Genomic DNA, 23,671 nt, shown 5'->3' with positions numbered 1-23,671 from the left:
AGTTCTGGTCCCATTTTAGTCACCCGGAATGTTTTAGTGTTAAGTCTAATTTTAGTTGACTAAATATCATAAGATTTTAGTCGACAAAATCTACAGTCGATTTAGTCGACTAAAATGTATGTTGGCGGGCCTTGATGCCGTCGTTATGGCTGATTTTACACTTGCTGAAAATAGCCGATCTACAAGCTCACGCGGCGCGTTGTGAACTTGTAGATCAGCTATTTTCAGCATGCAACCAAGTGTAAAATTACTTATACTGTCTTGTCCACTAGTCCCTCCCTAACATATTAGTCTAGTTTTTATTTGTTGACGAAATTGTCAGTATATTTAGTCTTAGTTGTAGTCATCATAGCTTAGTTTGTCAGTGAAAAAAGGTAGTCGACAAACATTTTTCGTCTTAGTTTTAGTCGACGAAAACAACACTGGCCTGTATGCACGTTAGAACTGCCTAGTATGCATCTAACTAACAACCACAGCTATAGTGCTCAACAGTGGGGTCTCCGGATGTGAGAAAATCCCATTCACACACCGAACAGAGGATTGAGATTATTAGAAATAATGTCCTAACAATCCAAGGTAGACCTGCTATATGAGATTGCTAAATGGTACTTGTAGCTGTTATGCTCCTGTGTAGAAGACACAACTTCACACCCTGTCGCTTGGCAAAGTGTTCATTCTGTAGAAAAGACACAACTTCACACCCTGTCGCTTGGCAAAGTGTTCATTCTGTAGAAAAGACACAACTTCACACCCTGTCGCTTGGCAAAGTGTTCATTCTGTAGAAAAGACACAACTTCACACCCTGTCGCTTGGCAAAGTGTTCATTCTGTAGAAAAGACACAACTTTACACCCTGTCGCTTGGCAAAGTGTTCATTCTGTAGAAAAGACACAACTTCACACCCTGTCGCTTGACAAGGTGTTCAGTCTGTATGAAAGTGTGATCTGTGCACACTTCTGTGAGGAATGAGGATGACTGGAACTCTGTCTTTATCCGTTTTACTGGGAATTAGAGTTGGGGATCGGAGGAACCGGATCGAACAGTAAAATGAAACCCTTGCGGATCCATTTGGTTTCATTTTAGGCTCTCAAGAGTAAACCTATTGTTAAACATCTGCATTACTTAATTTACAAGAACTATACACAATTAGAGAATGTAGAACAATTGTTATTTTGATCGTTTGCCGGCCTGTTGTCTCTACCTCTCGACAAAAGTCTTCTGTCTGCGAGGCTAAATCTCAGTGGCTCAAATGCAGAATGGGCCTTGATATGGAAAGGTTTTGGAAGACCACTCACTGGTTTAAATCTTAAAAGGATCCCAACCCTGCTGGGAACGAGCTAAATCCCATTAACCTATCAAGACCTGGAACACATCTGTGTCACCTTAGCTTTTATCCAATTCAACCATTATATTAAACTTTATCTATTGGAAAAAAAAAACATATATACTCTTTCAAAGCAAACATTTTTAACTCCAACCTTTGCTAATGGGGGGTCCCTAGCTGGAACAACATATTTTCAGATGGGGGTTGGCGGTGATATAGAAACAGGTTTTTTTTCAGAAAACTGTCATGATTTAGAAGACATTTGCAGAATCTGGTCTCAGGTCTTCTCAGACGCTTATAAGCTGCAGCGGGCGATGGTGACACACAGCAGCAACAGAACGATGTCCCCATGCAGGCTCTTATCTCCCCCAGGAGGAGAGTGTGAGTGAGTGGACGACGTGCTTAATCAGCACGGCCAGCTGGATTTGAACTCTGTAATCAGGAAAGCGGGCCGAACCCTCTGTTGTGATTGGTCGGGACTGCTAGACAAGAAGCAACTATGCCACAGTGTGTGTGTGTGTGTGTGTGTGTGTGTGTGTGTGGGGCCTGGAGTATTTTTGGCTGCCCTTAACCACAGACCAATAGAGAGTGATAGAGATGTAGAGAGAGAGAGAGAGAGAGAGAGAGAGAGAGAGAGAGAGAGAGAGAGAGAGAGAGAGAGAGAATTGTCTGTTGCTCAACCACTATAGTGGACCACAGCATAATTACAGGTGGTCCGTGGGAAACATTTTTAGTGTTTAGAAATATACAGTATATTACCTATGTTAAAAGTATGAAAATATGTTAATTAATTTATAAATATTTTTTTGAGTGGTGCAACCACTCCTATACGGAGCTTTGTGTGTGGCTGTGTCCCTGTGTCCCTGTGTCCGAGCACGGAAATAGCGTAGTATCACTGTTGTGCAGCCTAACACACACACATTAACTGTATGATTTCGGGTGGTACAGTACAGTACAGTACAGTACATTGACCCCCTGGGGATGGTAACTGTCATTTCTCAACCGTTTCGGACGCGGGGCGGCTCGCCGGAACCGGCCCGGCTCCCTAGGCACATTCCTGGGGGTCTGGATGTTCCGGGGACCCGCCAGGGGGCCCCCACATGGTAACACTGGGCGTGTTCCTGTGGGTCTGGAAGTTCCGGGGACCCCCACACGGAGTTGCATCACTCACTTCACACGGGTGTGATTTTTAACAATTCCTGCCGCGATTAGTTAACGGTTTAACTGCTTGTGACGTAACGTTCCGCCAGAAGGAATCCAACCGGCAACTGCTTCTGGCGTAATGTTCCGTCTGATAAGCTTTATTATTGATATCAAACCGGATCGCTGATTTCTATTTTTGTATTCTTTTTTTGGCTTGGCCTTTCCTTCTTTAGCGATCCTAGACCGGGTTGCGCAACCGCGCTCCCGTCCGCCTCCCATTATACAGGCTGACTAAAAAGCTAATCTATGGAGCTCTCCATGGTTTGGATAAAATGCGCAATGTTCGGAGGTCTTTGCTGATTATCCGGTGGTTTAGATGGAAACATTGGCGCTTTCTAAAGCAAGGATGGCTTCATTTTAGCTCACTAGCATTGACGCAAATTATTTAGCATTAAGATGGACGCTCCAAACAGGATGTCAGTGGAGTGTGTGCTTCATTGAAATAGCCTCGGTAGTCTGCGGTTGGCTCTGCATCCAGCAGGAGGCAGTATATGGGTTAAAGAATGATTACTATATGCCAGGATATCGCCCCGTTCAACCCTTATTTTGAAGATCCAAAACATTGCGACCGAATGTTGTCAGCTTAATGGTGTGTGTTGACTCTCGACCGGTTGTTGTTCTCTGCCTGGAGCATGATAAGTACAGGCCGGCACCATTACTGCGACCGCCAGGCTCCGTGCAATAAGTGTTGTTTTTACCAGAAATGCTGCCTGGGAGGGGGATTTGGAGTCTAAAGCGACTGAAAGCGTGTGCGCACGCGCAACCAAGATGGCGCAGTCCAGTGTCTAAGCTAACAACAGATAGCCATCCGAAGCTAATGTGAGTAGCCTTTCCACTAGATCAGATCAAACATGTTTATACAACTGAATAAATGTAGCCTACGTATTTTGGCAGCGGCGCTTCCTGACAATTAACGCAGGCTAAAAAAAAATGACGGGGATTGTGTTAACCACTAGGCGTCTTGCAGTAAGTAAGGATTGTGTTAACCACTAGGCGTCTTGCAGTAAGTAAGGATTGTGTTAACCACTAGGCGTCTTGCAGTAAGTAAGGCTGTAAACAGATACATGATCAGATCCAGTTTTTACCACCTGAGGCTTTTAGCTAAAATCAAGTCTGTGCTCTCCTAGTGATTTCTATTCCTTTATCACCACCCGTTTGGACTACTGTAACGCACTGGATGTTGGCTTAAACCAAGCCTCCATTGCTCGGCTTCAGTTAGTGCAAAATGCCGCGGCACGCCTCTTAACTGGAGCCCGCAGGCGTGACCACATCGCACCCGTTCTGGCGTCACTTCACTGGCTCCCTGTGCACTTCAGAATTGATTTTAAATTTGTATCGTTTGTTTTTAAATCACTGAATGGTTTGGCACCCCAGTATCTGTCGGAACCTATTGAGGTATATAATCCCCCTGCGGTCTGCGGGGCAGCTAAATCTTAAGGTCAAAAAGAAGACCCGCTGAAAGACCAGAGGGGTTGTACGATTTGTCACATACGTTACCGCAGTGAAATTTGTTCTCCGCATTTGACCCATCTCTTGGAGCGGTGAGCTGCAGCCGTGCCACGCTCGGGAATCTTTGATTAGTTGATTTGACCCCCCCAATCCAACCCATTGATGCTGAGTGCCAAGCAGGGAGGCATTGGGTCCCATTTTTACAGTCTTTGGTATGACCCGGCCAGGGATCGAACCCCGACCTCCCAGTTTCAGGGCGGACACTCTAACCACAAGGCCACTGTCTGGTACTGGCATGTGTCTGGTATTATGGAATGTGCTCAACGTCAAACTGGCAACCTCCATCGAGACGTTAAAATCCTGCCTAAAGACCCACCTTTATACCTTGGCTTTTAACCCTGGTTGAGTTTCTATGGTCCATGTTTTGTGTCTCCGTTTTTGTATTGTTTTTTTTTTAACTGTGTGTTCTTGCTGTTTCATGTGTTTTAGCTATAGTGTATTTACTTTTCTGTACAGCACTTTGTAAAACTTGAGTTGTAAAATGTGCTTTAAAAATAAAGTGGATTGGATTGGATTGTTTACGGAAAAACGCAAGTTCAAATATGGAGATAAGATTTTCCTGCCCCACAGCAACGATACGCTACTGGTCCAGACAGATAGAGCAACCACTCTCTCCTGACTGTGAAGTGCGAACCTGCACTTTACCTCCCCGAAATTACACCAATATGGGGCAGGCGGCACCTTGGCTTTGTGGGGCAGTTCATGATACAATTCCTCTTTCATAACAGATACATAGGCCAGATAATACCCACATGCAACAACACACTAAGAGAGTACAAAACAACGACAACAGTCATTCAATCCGACGTCACTGTAGTAGCCTTTTCATAAATGATATTTTTACTCAGGCTGTCGTGAAAGTTTATAATATTTATATAAATTCAAAGTTTCAAACATCAAAGCAGTAGTAGTAGTTGCAAATTAGCAAATTGGTTTCCTTTATCCCCATGTTGCGCTAATTCACGCAACTGTTTTCGTTGAAGTTTTAGTTAGTTAGTTTTAGTTTTATTGTTGTTTCTCATAAGCGCGCACGTCCGTTGTCCTTTGACAGGCCCCTCCCATCCCTCACCAGTGTAATTTCGGGGAGGAAAAGCTAAGTTCAGGCATGCAAACAGACCGAGGGTGAAAAAGTTGACAGTGTGCAGGGGACGCGACACGACCGTTGAGGTTTTTTGGGGGGGATTTATGGGTACCAAACCCATTTTTTTTATGGGGGACACTACAAGGTTATAGTACACTTAGTAGTACACTCTTGCAGCTTGTTGTTCTGCTAATTTCGATGCAATAAAAACACGCGATGCGATAAACACAGGCCTTGTCAACGACAAAGAAAATAAGTCAATTAGCAGCTTATAAAACGTCATTATACTCTTGACCATCATATCTCTCGTCTCGATCTCTTACTCACGCTTCTTAACCCGACGGGCAGCAGCAGGTTGCAGGAGTTGTGTTGACTTTCACAGGAGGGTGCTGTGCTGTCGCATGTATGTGCTGCTGATTTTTAAGCTCACGCGCACTGCTCATGAGCAGCGTTCACGCGCAAACTTTCACAGCTGCATCTTGTTGACAATTACCGTGCTGTGCAGTGTGCAGATACAGGCAGCCGTGAGTCCGTCAAAAAGATTTCTCTGGGCTCCAACCATAGGCTCCACTAACCCAGAAATCGACATGACCCCCTCACCCCCCCTCAAACGTCTTTTTTTAACGGATTTGCATAAATCACACAGGTGCCCTATTTGGCATAAAAACAGCGATTTTCACAGAGAAGCTACACTTTTGCATGTCTGTAAGTTGCCCCCTCCTGACTACATGCGATCACATGACGTGAAACGTCCACGGAATGAAAACAGTTCCAACCGCAGCAGAAGTTGACGGGAAAGCTGTGCTAACTCTGTACTGACTCACCAGGAGTAGAAAAAGTACTTTTCTTACTTAAGTAAAAGTATTGACACTGCAATGTAGAAATAATATGTTACGAGTAAACACCCGGAATTCAACATTTACTAAAAGTACAAAAGTATTGGTATCAAAAATGTACTTAAAAGTACCAAAAGTCGTTTTTTTAAAATGTATAAAAAGTATTTTGAAAATAGCAGATCTACAAGCTCACAATGTGACTCACTGTGAGCTTGTGTAGATCATCTTTTCAAAAGGCCGAAATGTATATACAGTAGGCCTGAAGTGGTTAATGTATGCTTTGTAATAATAATCAAAATCTACAAAGTAACTAGTAACTACAGTTTTGAAATAATTACAGTGGAGTTAAAAGTACAATATTTGCCTCTGAGATGTACTGGAGTAGAAGCAAAAGTATTGAAAATGGGAAAAGTAACTCCAGTAAAGTATAAAAGTAACAGCAGGGTGTAGACTGAGGGTGCAGTAGTAGTACTTAGTTCCGACACGTGTTTTGCACCGACAGTCATTAACCCATTTTGGGTGTTTTAAGCATGATACTTTAGCTATTGAAAAATAGCAGATCTACAAGCTCAAAGCGCGAATGTGGCGCAAATCTTTGAATATATATATTCTTTCAGAGCAAACGTTTTTAACTCAAATCTTCGCTTCTGGGGGAGTCCCTGGAACAACATATTTTGACTCGGGGTCGGCGGCCAAATACATATAATTCTAGGGGTCCTTGACATGAAATAGTTTGAGAACCACTGAGCAGTAGTACCCGGGAGCAGTATGGGTTGACGCCCCAGCCTGTGTCTTCCGTGAGGAAGAAGCCCAACAAACCCATGGTGAGGCCTTTAGGAGGGCCATTCAAGCCTCAAGCGGAGCCTGCGGCACCACCAAGGGCAAGGTGGAGCCTGCGGAACTGTTGCGGCTCGAGAATCCACCATTCCTGAATAAAGTGCCTGGTGCTGGGAGTCTGGTGCAACGCACAGGGCCTGACCTGGTGAGAGCAGGAGTGGACCTGGTGAGACGTAGGAGGGGCCCGGACAGGAGTCAACCCACAGAGCCTAGTCCTTCCACGCGCCAGAATGGTACCTCCCAGTCCCGGCAGAGTAGTTCAGGAAGAACGGATTGTGTGGCCCTGGTTTTTCCCTAATGGGACTGATCGAGGGTAGCTACTGGGACGTAAGTCGGGACTTGATCACCCCGGCTGGGTCACCTGAGTGAGGGGTATGATGTTGCGAGACCCGAAACCCCGATGACCTTAGGAAACATCACTGAGGATACGTCCCAGGTGCATCCATGTATGTATGTATTTTGTTTACTGACATAGAAACATACGTTTTTTTCAGAAAACTGTCAGGATTTAGAAGGCATTTGTAGAATCAGGTCTAAATGGGGTTTTTTAATTTGCCTTTATCCCTGTCCTAACCCTAACCGCAAGCAGCACATGTTCGAGCGGTAGTCCGACCGTTGTTCCCACATGTCGGACTAATGCTCCGTCGGAATTACGTTTGGATCCCGTAGACTGAGACACAGGACAAGACGTCTGTAATAAATTAGGGATTAGTCCTTTACCTTCTGTAGGCTGGTTGGGTTCAGCTGGGTTTTGTCAATAATCTTCACAGCAACCTGAGGCGGGGAGAGAGAGAGAGAGAGAGAAGAGAGTCAAACATTATTAGAGAGAAAATTATGTCCATAGATAGGAGATAAAAAGACGCATTTGATGTTAGATTACAACTTGCATGCCGTTGCTGCCTCTGATCGGCATCTTGGTACTTTTGGTGTGCTTTTCGTAAATCAACGGCCTTACTTGATCGTTCTACAGCGTCACACACTAAAGCATCAAAAGTAGCGGATCTCGCAAGTAGCACATCTGCCACTTTTGCTATTTTTGAATCCTAAAAACTAACAGTTTTGTACATAATGATAAGACGATATCCAGTTTCATTTTGGCTGCGTTTCATTATAGTGGATAGAAATGACTCTGAGTTGCTGGATTTCTATTAAGTAATTAGTGTACGGTGTCAAAACAATTTTCATAGCTGAATTTCTTTATTTGGTAATTTATGAATGATTAGGGCTTTACTTGACCTCAGGATATAAACGGTACTTTGTTCTTGATGATAAATTACCATTATGAGCACATTCGCCCACTGTTTGCACACATTTACATGCAAATTGCACACACACACACACACACACACACACACACACACACACACACACACACACACACACACACACACACACACACACACACACACACACACACACACACACACACACACACACACACACACACACACACACACACACACACACACACACACACTTTGATTTCAAACAAATGTAATAGCATAAAAATAAAATAGGTAACCTACAACTACAACTTTTCCTCATTTTGCTGGGGACCCCCTGGAACCCCCTTTTGGGCCCATGGAGGTCCCCGGACTCCACTTTGAGAACCAGTGCTACTGTATGGGCTACTAGGGTTGGCCACGGCGATCCCAATTTACCAATGGCAGGCCAGGAGTCAGTGTTGTTTTTGGCAGCAATTTTAGATTTTATAGTTTTAGTCATAGTCTCTTGAATAGTTTTCACTCAGTTTTAGTCACATTTTAGTCACCTGGAATGTTTTAGTGTTTAGTCTAGTTTTAGTCGACTAAATATCGTAAGATTTTTGTCGACTAAATCTACAGTTGATTTAGTCGACTAAAATGTATTTTGTCGGGCCTTGATGCCGTCGTAATGACTGATTTTACACTTGTTGAAAATAGCCGATCTACAAGCTTGAAGATCGGCTATGCAACCAAGTGTAAAATGACTTATACTGGATCTCTTGTCCACTAGTCCCCTTCCTAGCATTTTAGTGTAGTTTTTAGCTGTTGACGAAATTGTCCGTATATTTAGTCTTAGTTTTAGTCATCATAGCTTAGTTTTCATTTAGTTTCCATTTAGTTTTAGTCAGTGGAAAAAGGTAGTCGACGAACATTTTTCGTCATAGTTTTAGTCGACTAAATCAACACTGAATAGAATCAACCCACAGTTGATTATGGAATCACACAGAGAACAGACCTGTATCCCTTCACTGTACATTCTCAAACAGTGGTCCTTGAGGGGGTTCCAGGTGGTCCCCAGCTAAAGGATCGAAAGTTGGTAACCAAATGGACCCTCGTAGATTTGATTACATAAAATGAAACCATTTGGGTTTACACTCTCAATAGCAAAAGTATTGTTGGAACATCTGCATTACTTAATTTACAAGAAGTCTACACTATTTGAGAATGTAGAAGAATTGTTATTTTTGATCGTTTGCCTGTTGTCTCTCCTATGGTACCACTAAACTACCACATCAATCAATACATGGATGGAATCGTGGACAAAATCTTATCCAGCGACAACAACATATTCAGAGTTCTGGGTCTGAGAGGCAAAATCTCATCAAATGGTGGTCCGCGGCTCAAATGCTGAATAAAATAATTGGACCTTGAAATATGAAAAGGGTTGAAAACCTGCTGCTCTTAGAAGAACACTCAAGTCCACACAGGCTCCGCCATGCTCCCGTAAGAAATGCGCTGTATGCACACATTATGCCCACAAAGTAATGCATATAGAACATTCCATTAGGCTTTCACAATATGCACAGTAGATCAGCTTTGAGAGTGTTGCTCAACACACAGACGCGAGGAGGGTAAAGTTCCTGCCTGCCGCCATGGAGACTGGAGGTCCAATTCAAACGCAACACAATGAACTAGCCGTGCTGGCGGCCTGTGGTGGAAAGTAAGTAAGTGCATTTATTAAATACTAAAAGTAAAATTTTGAGGTATTTGTACTTTACTCAGGGGTTAAAGCACTGAATAAATCCCAGGACTGAACAAGTTCAGACCATGTCCCTCCCAATATGTGATTTGTAAAACATTTTGAAATGTTTTACAAACACCCCCCTAAACCCCCCCTCGGTCTATACCCCTATCCTATCCTAGACAGGGATAAAAGATGGTGTAAGAGAAAAATAAATCATAAATTAACCCATTTTGGGCGGGAACCCCTTGTGGCGCATTTTTAACTAAAATCTTTGCTTCTGGGGGTGCCCCTGGAACAACATAATTTGAGATGGGGGGGGGGGTCAGCAGCCAAATACATATCATTTTTAGAGTCCTTGACATGAAATATTGAGTGATATAGGCCTAGACACATACCGGTGGGTATTTCAGAAAACTGTCGGGATTTAGAAGACATTTTTTTAATTTCGACGTCAGGCATGGGTTAATAACAACCACAAATGTTTGGGGTGGTAAAATGGTGTTTTCCCAAAAATTGCCTTTACTGAATCGACACAATCAACGCTTCATTTTATAGAAGCAGCTTTTGAAGTTCTGTTGTATTATATTGCTAGTCCGGCCAATCAATTCAGATACTCATATCTTGAAATTATTACTGTAGGGCTTGACTTTACAGTCACATGGTGCATAGCAGCAGTGTGTTAAAGTTAACCCATTTTGGGCGGGAACCCCTTTTGGTGTTCTAAAGCATTATGTTACACGTTAGCTATTGAAAAATAGCAGATCTACAAGCTCGCAACACTCAGTTCACACGGGTGTGATTTTCTATGGTGTATTTCTAGCCCAAATACTACTGTACAGTAAATTGCCATTGATTATCGTTCACACTTCGACTGTTTGTAAACTGCAGAGGAGCGATTCTCTCCACTCAACATCCATTTTCTGTAGCTCCGCCGCCTCCGCCGATCTACAAGACCACAACGCGTCGCCGATGCAATACGCTGTCGGCTTGTAGGTCAGTTGTGTTCCCTGCGTTGTGAAGCGAGAAACGGTCAGAACGCAGAGACATACAGCAGCGGCGTTTTCAAGCAATGGGTCACAGACGAGAGCTAGCCGAGTAGCCTGGCAGCCGCATGCACTAACCCATTTTGGGCGGGAACCCCTTTTGGTGTTTTAAGCATTTTGTTATACTTTAGCTATTGAAAAATAGCAGATCTACAAGCTCATAGCGCGGCACCGAGTGCCGTGCTACGAGCTTGTAGGTCTGCTATTTTTTTAAAATCGTGAAAATGTAGTGCAAATCTTTGAATATATTCTTTCAGAGCCAACGTTTTAAACTCAAATCTTTGCTTCCGGAGGGTCCCTGGAACAACACATTTTGAGATGGTGTGATCGTTCATTAGTTCACCGCGATGACGTTGTGTTGTCGTGTTAAAACCTTCACATGAAACCACGAGTGCTATATTGCGCTAATCACAAAGACATACAAGCTATATGGATACAAGGCCTGGTCCGGTCAAACATTACCACTCAACGGAGGCTGTACTGTACAAGATCTCCACAAAAGTGTTCTCATGCAGATCGGCTACTTTAGCCGTTTGATAACTTTGATTTGTCCTAATGTTGGCCGTTGGTCCTATACCGTCCTAATAACACTTCTCACTGCTAGACCAGGCTGAGGCAGAGAAGAAGCTTAAGTGAGTAGCACGCATGCAACTAGGAGTGGACGTGCACAGACTGCACACACGGGCGCTCGGTCGTTCTTAATTAAGCGGCGGAGAGAAAATTATTATATGAGGATCGGCTTGGCACATTTTGTTGCCCCCCACAGATCACTTGACTAGTATAGCAACTGCTCCTAATATATGTTAACGACATGACATCAGCTTGTGACTGCAACTTGTTCCCGTTCGCAGATGACTCAGCACTGCTGGTCTCAGACAGGAACAAGCTGCAAGTTGAAAAGGCCCTCAGCTCTGAGCTCGGTAGAATCTGCACCTGGCTCGCTGATAACAAACTATCTCTACATCTGGGAGAAACTGAATCCATTCGCTTCTGTTCAAATAGTAATCTCAGCCAGGCTGATGACTTCTTGATTAGAGTGGGTGACAATATTATCACACGAAAAGATGAAATGACCTACCTAGGTTCCATCCTGGAGGCAAATCTTTCCGGTGATAAAATGGCCACCAACGTAATCAAAAAAAGTCAACCAAAGAACAAGATTCCTATACAGGATCTCCTCACTGGTCAACAAAAACATCCTGAAGACCCTAACAGGAGACCTCGTACAAGGTTTCTTCGACTATGCATACACCTACTGGTACCAGAGCACTCTCTAAGGCCCTTAAAACAACCCACCTCATCGCTGCCCACTTTGACAGGCTGGAATGGCTTAGGGTTGACGACAGAGTACAGCATCTTGCAATGGGTCTGGTCCACAAGATTCGCTACACCACCAAGATACCCATGTACCTGTCTAAATACTTCCTTAATGTCAACAAAGTCCACACCCACAACACCAGAGGGAGTTCAACAAACCATGTGCAACCCAGATTCGGCACAAACAAAGGACTAAATTAATTTCGCTCCTATGCCACCAAAATGTGGAACGCCTTGACACCTTCAAAACTGCTCTTAAAGGACCACTTCACCACTTTTCAACTTCTCTTCCTATAATTGGTCCTCACTAATGTTCATGATAAAATACCACAATTTTTTCCTACTCAGTCTGTGTCTCATAGGAAGGCTGTGGGCAGTTCAGAAACCCGTCCACCAGTGACATCATCGATGGTGAATCCAAGCTAATAGAAACGGCAGGCTTTCTTTTCCTGAAAAGTTGCAATGCAAAAGTTGAAGCCATCGTTCTCACGATAATACAAATCTAAATATATTTTAAAACAAATCTTGTTTAAAAAAAAATCTGCCTAATGATGATGTCACTGGTGGACGGGTGTCCGAACTGCCCAAAGCCCTCCTATGAGACACAGACTGTGTAGGAAAAAATGATGAAAATATGAAGAGATGTTGAAAAGTGGTGAAGTGGTCCTTTAAAGGGCACCTACGGACGGCAGCAATTCAAAACTGGCCCCCGTAAAATCTGAATCCCCCACCCACCCCTTTTCCCCCTCACTGTATGTTTCTTTTCCCTTTTTACCTCCTCTATGATGATTTCCTGTTTTGACTATAGTTGTGTATATTCGTACGTCTCGAAATGTTTTGATGAATTGAAAATGGTGGGCCCTATTGTAAAGTGTAATGCTTTATGGTGTTGTCCACTCACAGTTAACAGTTTTTGTATTGAGTTGTGCTTGAAATGTACTGTAATTCTGCAAACTGTTAATAAATCAATCAATCAATCAAGCCTGCTGCATTGTGACTGCTTCGGTCATGTCATTCATACCACGGCCATCGCCACCAGTCAGTTTAGAGCTGGCCCAGTCTAACTTCGAAGAGAGGGGGCGAAAAAACAAGAACAACAACAAAAGATAGCTTACTTTGGCAGCCCTTGTGTGCATGCAAATGTCTGTTTAGTAGCAAACTACAGCATGCAAGCCACCTTTGTTTTAATTGAAATGGTCCCCCATTAGCATGTCGACAAAATCGTTCACACCTATCGGCCGGAGATGTGGATCTACACTGATCTCATAAATGGTCGGAAATCGGAGAACTTAAACCGTGTTTACTTGAGTATTTCAAATACTTTCACTTCCACTTCCGCTACATCTTGGATCCAAAAACTATACTTTTACTCCGCTACATTCATTTGAAAGCTTTAGTTACTAGTTACTTTGTAGATTTTGATTATTATTATTACAAAACAATAAACATAACATTAACCACTTCAGCCCAATTTCGAACATTTGAAAATAGCCGATCTACAAGCTGAGAGCATTGTGAGCTCCACCGAATGCCTTACGTCATCCCAGTGAAACAGTCCTCACTGTCAGGTGGCTGTCAGTGTCTACACTGCTCTACACAGTACACACACACCACGGGTTGCCAAACCCTTTCAGCCGAGAGCCAAACCAGTCTCCCCGCAACAGAATGTTAGAAAAATATATCATGAATTAAATCATTGTTACGATTGGCTACTTTTACCATTTCAAAAATAGAATTACAGCCTCGTCAAGCAAACTTAGGGGTTTTGTTCTGAATAGAAGTATTAGGAACCACTTAGTATAAATAATCACACTTACAGTAATCAAATATGATGTGGGGATATAATGATTAACGTGGCCTCTATACCAGGGTTTCTCAAAGTGGGTGCCAGGGGTGGCTTGGAATACTTCGAAAATATTTGAAATTCACCACCAAATGCCCCCCGACAAAAAATAGCCTATCTACAAGCTCACAACGCGTCACATAATGACGCGTTGTGAGCTTGTATTTTTAGCTCAATGTTCACCCCAGAATAGGGATGCTAGGGTTCAAGAAGTGGTTAAATGTCACGAGTGAAGTTATTTTCAATCTGTCATAATGGAAATTACTGTATAGAGCGGTGGTTCTCAACATTTGTGTCTCAGGTCACACCTCTAAATAACCTCTCAGCACCGCCGAATTACTTTGTTACTTTATAGAACCAGACATTCATGTCATATTAGGGTACATAAATATGTCAATCTTTCCCCAAGATACAGTATGTGACACGAGGACAACTTGAGAGAATCATAAAAAGACAAGTTTCAGGTCGAATTCCAGGTCGCTCCAGGGTCACTCCAATGAACTGCGGCGGCGAACGAGGCCTCTAGGTTTTTCCTGATCTATGCTGGTGACAGTCCAACGCTGCCTGTTAGGGCGGAGATCAAGGCGAGGAAGTGCTGTGTCATCGTAAGGGGGAAGGCCGGGCTGGGCTGGGGCTAAACGCAACGGCAGGTTTATTATTCATCCCCAATCAGGGTTTTCCCATGCGGAGAACCTGCACTATCTCCGACCTGCTGACACGTGCTCATTTTAAACCACAACCTGTCATGGACGCTAAGTGGCACCACGTCACGGTCCGGGAAGGAAGCGCTACTACTGGAACAAGTACTCTGACCTTTTTTTTAACCCATTTAGACCTGAGGACGATTCTACAAATGCCTTCTAAATCATGACAGTTTTCTGAAAAACCCATGTTTCTATATCAGTGGTGCTCAACCTTTTTCATGTCAAGGACCCTCAGAATTATCTGTATTTGGCCGCGGACCCCATCTGAAAATATGTTGTTCCAGGGACACACCAGAAGCAAAGATTTGAGTTAAAAACGTTCTGCTCTGAAAGAATATATATATATATTCAAAGATTTGCACCACATTTTCACGTTTTTTCAAAAAATATCTACAAGCTCGTAGCACAGCACTCCGTGCCGCGCTATGAGCTAGTAGATCTGCTATTTTTCAATAGCAAAAGTATAAAATCATAATGCTTAAAACACCAAAATGGGTGCGATGAGGCAACATATGGAATGTCAGAACAGGTCAGCTCAATGGAGATCTAAGGGTGGCAGCGGGGGCAGTGTCTTGAATGTACAGTGTTTGATGAGGGCCCAGGTAGGGCCGGGCCTTAATTTCCGGGGCTGTTGAGAACTCTGTTGAGTTTTCGCCAGCTGCGGCAGCACAAAAAACTTTGGGGCAGGCCCGTCTAGAGTTTCAATGGACAGGTATCAGTCAAAAGGGAGACATCGAAGAGGAAGGATGGATGGGGAAGGATTACATTCCCGAATATATGGGGGCTTTCCCCATGTATGGGGATGATGTCATACTGATGTCACGAGGCCCAATATGTGGGCTTTCCCCATGTATGGGGATTTTAATATCATCCCTGTTGATGTCATAGTGTCACGAGACCTGGGCTCAACATTTTGTGAGTAACGATTGTCAGTGACAGATTGAGTGACGTGACGTGACGTGATGTGATGTGATGTGATGTGATGTGATGTGATGTGATGTGATGTGATGTGATGTGACTGACGTGAAAAAGACGCAAGGTTTCATAGTTATCTGGGTCACAACTAGAGTAAAAAAGATATATATAATTAAAAAGAAGTGAAAATAGCCTGAGCTACAAGCTCACAACAAGGCACGAAGCGACGTGTTGTGTGCTTGTAGATCTGCCATTTTCTCTAGTTTAGGTCCTGGGCAAAACATCTAATCTCTCTTTAGGGCTCTTGACCTGAAAAGTTTGGGAACCACTGGACTAGATGAACCACTTATGGAGGAGGGTATAATAATAAATAATAAGAATAAGGGCCGATTCATACTCCTATTTTACCGCTGTTTCGGCGCTGTAGTGCCGAAATGATTTCGGCTCGTCAGAAATTTTCAGTAGCACCGAAGAGCCGACTTTAGGACGGTACCCGCCCCCCCGAACCTAAAATGACGTCACATTGTAGGCTCTATAGAGCCGAACCGACTTTTATTCGGCTCTAAAATAGGAGTATGAATCGGCCCTTAGACCTACTGGGAAATTCAGTTGAAGTCAGTGTTAAGTGTCTTGCTCAGGGACGCCTCGACGCATTACCGAGCCCGGGAATCTAACCTGGGATTGGAACCTGGGACCTTCTGGTTCGCAGGCAGGCTGTCTCTACCCATTTAGCCATAATGCGATGATGTGGAGAGATGCAGTGTGTGTGTGTGTGTGTGTGTGTGGTGTGTTGACGGACGCATGCACATTGCACAAGGCAGGTGGGAGCTATTTGTGGCCTCTCTTAGGTGGGCATGTGCACAGACAGGCTTGCCCTCCGTTTCCTGCTGTCCTGTACAATGCTCAAGGGGAAGTGTGTGCGTGTGTGCATGCGTGCGTGCGTTTGCACTGGTGAGTTACTGCTTATATGCACTCCTGTACACTGCATTTTAAACTCTACTCCAGCGGGTCACAACATTTCTCGAACAAGGACCCACTTGAAAATCCTGAAGGCGTTTTGCAGCCCACTTGTCACACCGGTGGGCATTTTTAGAGCAAGTTTATTTTACGGCTTTAGCGTCTGGCATTTTGTTTATAATTAATATATATTATTTTATTTGTTTTTGCCATGAGTGGTATGGCCGACTTTAAGGTTTTGATCAACCAATCGATTTTGTTGAGGCTTGGATCAATAGCACCAACAATAACACAGTATGCTTGTAAGTTGCTATTTATCGGTATACCACAGTAAAAACACATATTTCAGGGTTTTAAATTATATGCAGCCAAGTGTTTTTACATGAATATTAATTATCAATAAAATCATCCTTTTTTTTTCCACCCGCTGCCAATTGCCTAAGCTGTAATCCTGGGCGCTACGCCGCTACACTCCCTCTGCCTTATCACCTGACAGGGGGAGTTTCCCTGGTTGGTCGTATAGACAAATTCAGAAACGGGTCCCATGGTCGCAGCTTACGTATTTCCTGTAGACGGAGCAGACATAGCTGTGGGGTAAACACGCACCTCTTCTACTACAGTGAACTGTAAAGTGACTGCTCCAAAGTTACTCTTTTACCTGCTTTTTACTAACACTAACTTTATAACCGCACTTCTCAACCCGTGGCCCGCGGGCCGCATGCGGCCCGTGCAACATAACGGCCCGTCCTCCCGTCTTGGTATACCAATAAAAAATATCTTTGTTCTGCTTTCAGTGAGGAAGTCATTTCTAGCATTTCTAACCACACGATGCGATCATGCGCTACTGAGCTGTTTGTTGTTCCTGCTGACAAAAAGTGGGCGTGTTGTTGTCGATTTACAAGTCCACACGCACAGCTGCAGCATGCATCCATGACGCGTTGAGCAGTTGTATATCGGTAAACAACACCGTCATGAGGAAGTGCTTAGTATGAGAGGTATAAAATACAGCAGCCTTGTGTTCATAAAACAGAAAGATTGTGTATTGGGTAAGACTGACATTATGTATCTTTCAGGACCTTTCACTGCTTTGTCTCAACCATTACTCTATGGCTCTGGTCTCAGCCACCGCGTTTTTAGAATGGGCCTCAGGCCTAAATGGGTTAATGTTGCCACTACTGTTTGAGCAGCCATAAACTACACAGGTGCATCTCGATGTTCTGGGCATCTTTGTAATGTTAGTGTTAGTAAAAAGCAGGTAAAAGAGTAACGTTTGAGCAGACTAACATCAGTCACTCTACCATTCAATGTAGTATAAGACGTGCAGGTTTATCCCGCAGCTATATTGGCTCCGCCTACAGAAAATACGTCAGCTGCGACCATGAGACCCGTTTCTGAATTTGTCTATAGCGCTTGGAAGGAACACGTTATCCTAACCAGTTCTTTGCCCCTCCATCAGGCGCCCCGGCTGGCCAGGGGGAGGCAGTATAGAGACCTGCAGGATTACTGCATGGGGTCACGGGGAGAACATGCAAACACAGAAAGGCCCCTTCGCCAACCCCACCTATAGGGCAGGGGCACTGATGACGCGGACGAGAGGACAGCCACAGGTTGGGAATAGCCGTTTATAAACACTACACCATTTCCTCTCCATTACTACAGCGCTGTCGCTGTTCCCAAATAATGTTGTGAAATGGGATGATGAATGCGTGGATATCTCAGCACTGATCAGATACGTCTGTGTGTGTGTGTGTGTTCCCCCACTAATGGCTTTAAGGGTGAATAATTCAACTCTGAGGTGGCGACAGAGGGGTTAATGTGGATTGCTGTTAGTTATTTACTCCATAGCTTACGGGGACTGGAACGGACACGGACACACACACAGTCACACAGTCACACACTTATTGATTTCGGTTTCCAGGTGGTCCTGTGCATCTTAAAAGATCTCTTTCCCCGTCTCCGTTTTGTCTGCCACATATATGGGCTGAGCAGAGCAGACAAACCTTGTGCAACAGCAGCAACGTAAAAAGACATAAACAACATATCACATCACGTCGTCCGACTGCAATTTCACAAGGGGGGCTGAGGTGAGTCACTATACGTAATTCATTTAACTATTAATTACCGTCTTTCTTTATGACATAATGGGGTTACAGTATGGTGCCATCAGCGTCCTGCGGGGAACAGAGTATAGCACCAGAAGGTCATGATGGCGCGCTCGCTGCTCTGTTGTCAGGCAGGTTAGCAGCAAGCAGTGGTGGCAAGTAACTAAGTACATTTACTCAACCCATTTAGACCTGAGGACGATTCTACGAATGTCTTCTAAATCCTGACAGTTTTCTGAAAAACCTCATGTTTCTGTGTCAGTGGTTCTCAAACATTTTCATGTCAAGGACCCCAAAAAATATATGTAATTGGCCGCCGACCCCCATCTGAAAATATGTTGTTCCAGGGACCTCCCAGAAGCATAGATTTGAGTTAAAAACGTTCGCTCTGAAAGAATATATATTCAAAGATTTGCACCACATTTAAAAATAGCAGACCTACAAGCTCGTAGCGCGGCACCGAGAGCTTGTAGATAGTAGAAGTACTGTTGGTACAATTTTTAGGTATCTTTTTTACTTTACTTGAGCATTTCCAATTTCTACAATTGTACATTTAAATATTGTACATTTACTCCACTACATGATTTTTTCAAAACCTTAGTTACCAGTTACGTTGCAGATTTTGATTATTATTATCATATCATACACTAACCACTTCAGCCCTATATACATTTCGGCCATTTGAAAATAGCCGATCTACAAGCTCACAATTCGCTGCAATTTTCAAAAGATTTGTATACATTTGAAAACGTGAAATGGGACATTCCGCATAATGAGTACTACTTAATGAGTAGTTCTACATTTTTCATTCTGGACTTTTACTTGTAACGGAAAATAATTGAGTACTTTTTCCACCACTGCAGGCAGGTTAGCAGAGCAAGGTCTATATATATATATAGGATGGCAGTGAAGGTGAATGTCTGCACGTTAGTGTATGCGTGGGTGTGCTTATGTGCGCGTGTGCGTATGATGCGCGTGTGTGCGCTCATGTGTAAGATGCGCGCGTGTGCTTGTGTGTGTGCGCATGCGTAAGATGCGCATGTGTGCTTGCGTGCGATGCGTGCTTGCGTGCGATGAGTGTTGTTGTGCACTGGGCTCTCCACCTTGACACAAAAGTGTTTTCAGGTGGGGGTTGTGGACAAATACATACTGCATCAATATGACCTTTCCTTGACATGAAAATGTGTTTTGTTGTCTCCACCAGGCCGAAGGCAAGGGGAGAGAGTATGTTTTGCACTCCGTCCGTGTGTGTGTGTGTGTGTGTGTGTGTGTGTGTGTGTGTGTGTGTGTGTGTGTGTGTGTGTGTGTGTGTGTGTGTGTGTGTCCGTCCTTCCGTCCGTCTGTTACCAGCTAATCTCCGGCACCGTTAACCCGGTCGATGCCAAACTTTGCACACACACTCCCTGGATGCCAACGATGAACCTCTGCCCCGCATTTTCCAGAACGGCCTGTTATAGCTCCACCATGAGGCAGCTTTTCAAATGTTTTACCTAAAACTGCACCGATCTGCGTGAAACGTTGCATGCACACTCGCTAGAGGCCAAGGACAAACCTTTGATCTGCATTTTCCGCATCTGCCTTTTATAGCGCCACCAGGAGGCCGACTTTTGTAAAACACATTTGATATTACTCCTCCAGATTCAGTCCAAAAATCTCACAAATCGTTACACAGTATCTCTATGGTCATGTGCTCAAGTCGGATCTGTCCGATATTTCATATTCCATCCTAATTGGCTATAATTGGCTTTTACAGTTTGCAAGATTGCCCCGTTTTGAACAAAAGCCTCAAATCATGAACGCAGCATGCAATTTACGTGAAATCTTTCACACATTTTCTTACTAGGCTGAGGAATATATCCCACCCTTTTCACATTGGCCTGTTATAGCGCCACCAACAGGTTGATTTTTGCAAAACAATTTTTTGGAACAACATGTTTATATTACTCCTAAACATAGTCACACAGTCCTATCCTCCTGGTGGAGACCTGTGCCCCGGGGGGGGGTTAATGCCAGGCCAGAGAGCCGAGCTCCGTTTATTAGCCGTTGGGTGAAAGTGTTGGAAGTGAAGATAGCATCGGTGTTGTGTTTTCCACCTGTTCTCCCTCTCTCTCTCTCTGACCCCTGCCTGTGCATTCTGATGCTCTCTCTCTCTCTCTCTCTCTCTCTCTGACCCCTGCCAGTGCATTCTGATGAAGCAGCAGCACAGAGCCATGCCCGAGCAAGCAGCACCTTGCATACCAAACACATCTGCTCAAAGGAAATCGAATCAAAAAAAGATATTTGTTTCCTCCAAAAGGCCTAATGCGCTTTGTGAAACATTATGAAAGAAGAAGCCCCCCCACAATAGCGTCGTTTCCTAAACAATTATGACGTTTTAGTGGTACTGCTCCTGCTGTTCTACAAACTGCCAACCAGGTGAAGAAATCACAGGCTTTAACCTTTGCTTTTATCAAAATAAGGAGATGGGTTGCACACACCAAGACACTAGTCTTGGTGTGTGTGACCCATCTCCTTTATTACTTGCGTAAGCAGAGCGCGCAAGTACTAGTTTCGCAGGACGATGCGTATGCACCATCCCAGCAAATGACGTAATGACTACTTGTACCTGATACGGCAGTGGTGCCAGACTACTACTACTACATAAAAAAAATAAAAAAAAAACATCTTTATTACGTCATCATTGAGAGCTAGTCATCATTGAGAGCTAGCATATGACGCCAGTTATACCCTGACGTCATATGCTGGGACGGTGCATACGCATCAAAAGTAACCACAGTATACCACTAATCAACTTACAAATTACATATACATAGAGGCATTTCCTGTAATCCACCCGACATTGATCGAGATATACGTCACCATCGAAGGTATTGGGTCCTTTTAATCCACATCTTTATTACGTCATCATTGAGAGCTAGTCATCATTGAGAGCTAGCTATACCAGTTATACCCTGACGTCATATGCTGGGACGGTGCATACGCATCAAAAGTAACCACAGTATACCGCTAATCAACTTACAAATTACATATACAAGAGGCATTTCCTTTAATCCACCCGACACTGATCGAGATATACGTCACCATTGAAGGCATTGGGTCCTTTAATCCACATCTTTATTACGATATACTTCATAATACTACTCTTTTACATGCAAAAAGTAGGTACGTAGCAAATAGCTAAACCTAATAATTCAATATTTAAATCGTTCTTTCAAAGAGAAGCTGAGATTTGACAGTTTGTAGCGGTCGACAGTACTTGCGCGCTCTGCTTGCGCACTAGTAGGCCATTTATGGCCTACTTGTGTGCAACAAGCAAGTACGCACTCGACAGAGTGCAGTTCTAGTTTTGATATGTTTTGAACGGGTGGCACACCTATAGTCAGAGCGCGGTGGTCATATGATGATTGACCTTTGCTTTTATGAAATACCAGAGACCATTAGGGTTTTATGGAAAATGCTTCTAAACATATTGCTAGTTTAACCACCTCAAATGCAATCTTAAAAAAATTACCGAAAATAGTCTGTTTGCAAGCTAGGTAGGCTATTTCCACTACACAACATGATTTCACAGAAGACATGCTGGCTTCTAATGGAATCCAAACTTTAAGCCATGCCTTCAAGATGTGCCGTGATTCGAGATTACACCCTATAAAGGTCGTTGGCCTGAGTCCCCCAGGGGTCTATACTAGGCCCCCTCTCTTTTTGAGAGGGGGCCTATTAAACCCTCCTATATACAGGTTTAAATGGTTTTTTTTTGGCTTTCGCCTTTTATTTTATATGGAGGGACAGACAGTAGGCTGACAGGAAATGGGGAGAGAGACGGGGAGAAGACATGCAGTAAAGGCCTTCGGGATCGGGAGTCGAACCCGCGGGACACTGCCAGACTGGATCACCAGCCAAGGTGCCCGGACCACTGAGCCATGGCCCAGGCCCCTATATACAGGTTTAATGTTTGTTTTAAAAAAAAAACGCCATTGACAATGAAGGGAAAATGTATGTCATCTTGTCCCTAACAAACATTAAATGCCATTAACAATAAAGAGAATTTAATGTTTGTTTTGTCACTGTTTGTTTTACATCACCATTACATCACCTAAATCATAGCAACATGAGTTAGACTTAAATATAATAGCGCCCCTCACTTCACACGGGTGTGATTTTTTTTGTCTCTGTGCTACTGCAAATCTCTTTAGACCAGCTCAGAGGCCTTGCACTGTAGTTGGGTGTGTTGGGGTTCAATCTCCTGGCCGGGTCACACCAAAGACTCACAAGTTAGAGGTACTTAACCAATTTAGGCCTGACGTCGAAATTAAAAAAATCAGACCAGTCTGAAGCAAGTGGTGCAACAGCACCCCTATTGGTACTCTAAACACCGGGACATAGTCACATAGGTCATTAGGACATAGGGACATTGCTGTTCCTTGGAGTGGTTGCACCACTCAAAAATGTCTTCTAAATCATGAGTTTTCTGAAAAATCTATGTTTCTATGTCAGTGGTGCTCAAACTATTTCATGTCAAGGACCCCAAAAATTATCTGTATTTGGCCACCGACCCCCATCTGAAATAGTTCCAGGGACCTGCCACCAGAAGCAAAGATTTGAGTTAAAAACGTTCGCTCTGAAAGAATATATAGTCAACAATGTGCCACATTTTCACGATTTTTTTAAGTGGTGCAACCACTTCCTTAAGTGACTATGTGTGTGTGTGTGTGGGTGGGTGGGTGGCTGGCTGGGTGCGTCCGAGCACGAAAATAGCATGGTTGTTTTTCACCACCTGTGCGCAACCTAACACACACACAAGCACATATTAACTGTATATATGGTGATTTTGGGTGTGCCAGTATAGCACAGTGACAGTGACAAAGTGTTTTGCTTTTAACTGTGTTTTGTATCAACTGTTTTTAACCTGTACGGCGACCTTGAGTGCCCTGAAAGGCGCCTTATAAATAAAATGTATTATTATTATTATTATAGTACAGTAGAGGGACCCCCACATGGTAACTCTGTCATTTCACAACCGTTTCGGACGCGTGGCGGCTCGCCGGAATCGGG

At 43.7% G+C, this 23,671-nt stretch overlaps 1 protein-coding gene across 5 annotated transcripts in view; it reads right to left on the bottom strand.

Moving 5' to 3' along the window:
* The window catches only part of mark1 (MAP/microtubule affinity-regulating kinase 1), a 95,973-nt gene that overhangs the window by 58,553 nt on the left and 13,749 nt on the right, over positions 1–23,671 (bottom strand). For all 5 annotated transcript variants that reach the window (XM_079512979.1, XM_079512981.1, XM_079512980.1 and 2 more), the window contains exon 3: positions 7,510–7,563. In XM_079512979.1, the coding sequence (XP_079369105.1) occupies positions 7,510–7,563 (54 nt within the window). The remainder of the gene's footprint in view (positions 1–7,509; positions 7,564–23,671) is intronic.

The sequence above is a fragment of the Electrona antarctica genome (assembly GCF_951216825.1).
Source record: "Electrona antarctica genome assembly, chromosome: 10".
Taxonomy (NCBI): domain Eukaryota; kingdom Metazoa; phylum Chordata; class Actinopteri; order Myctophiformes; family Myctophidae; genus Electrona; species Electrona antarctica.
Note: the sequence above shows the minus strand (reverse complement) of the source record. Positions and strands in the feature narration are given on the sequence as shown.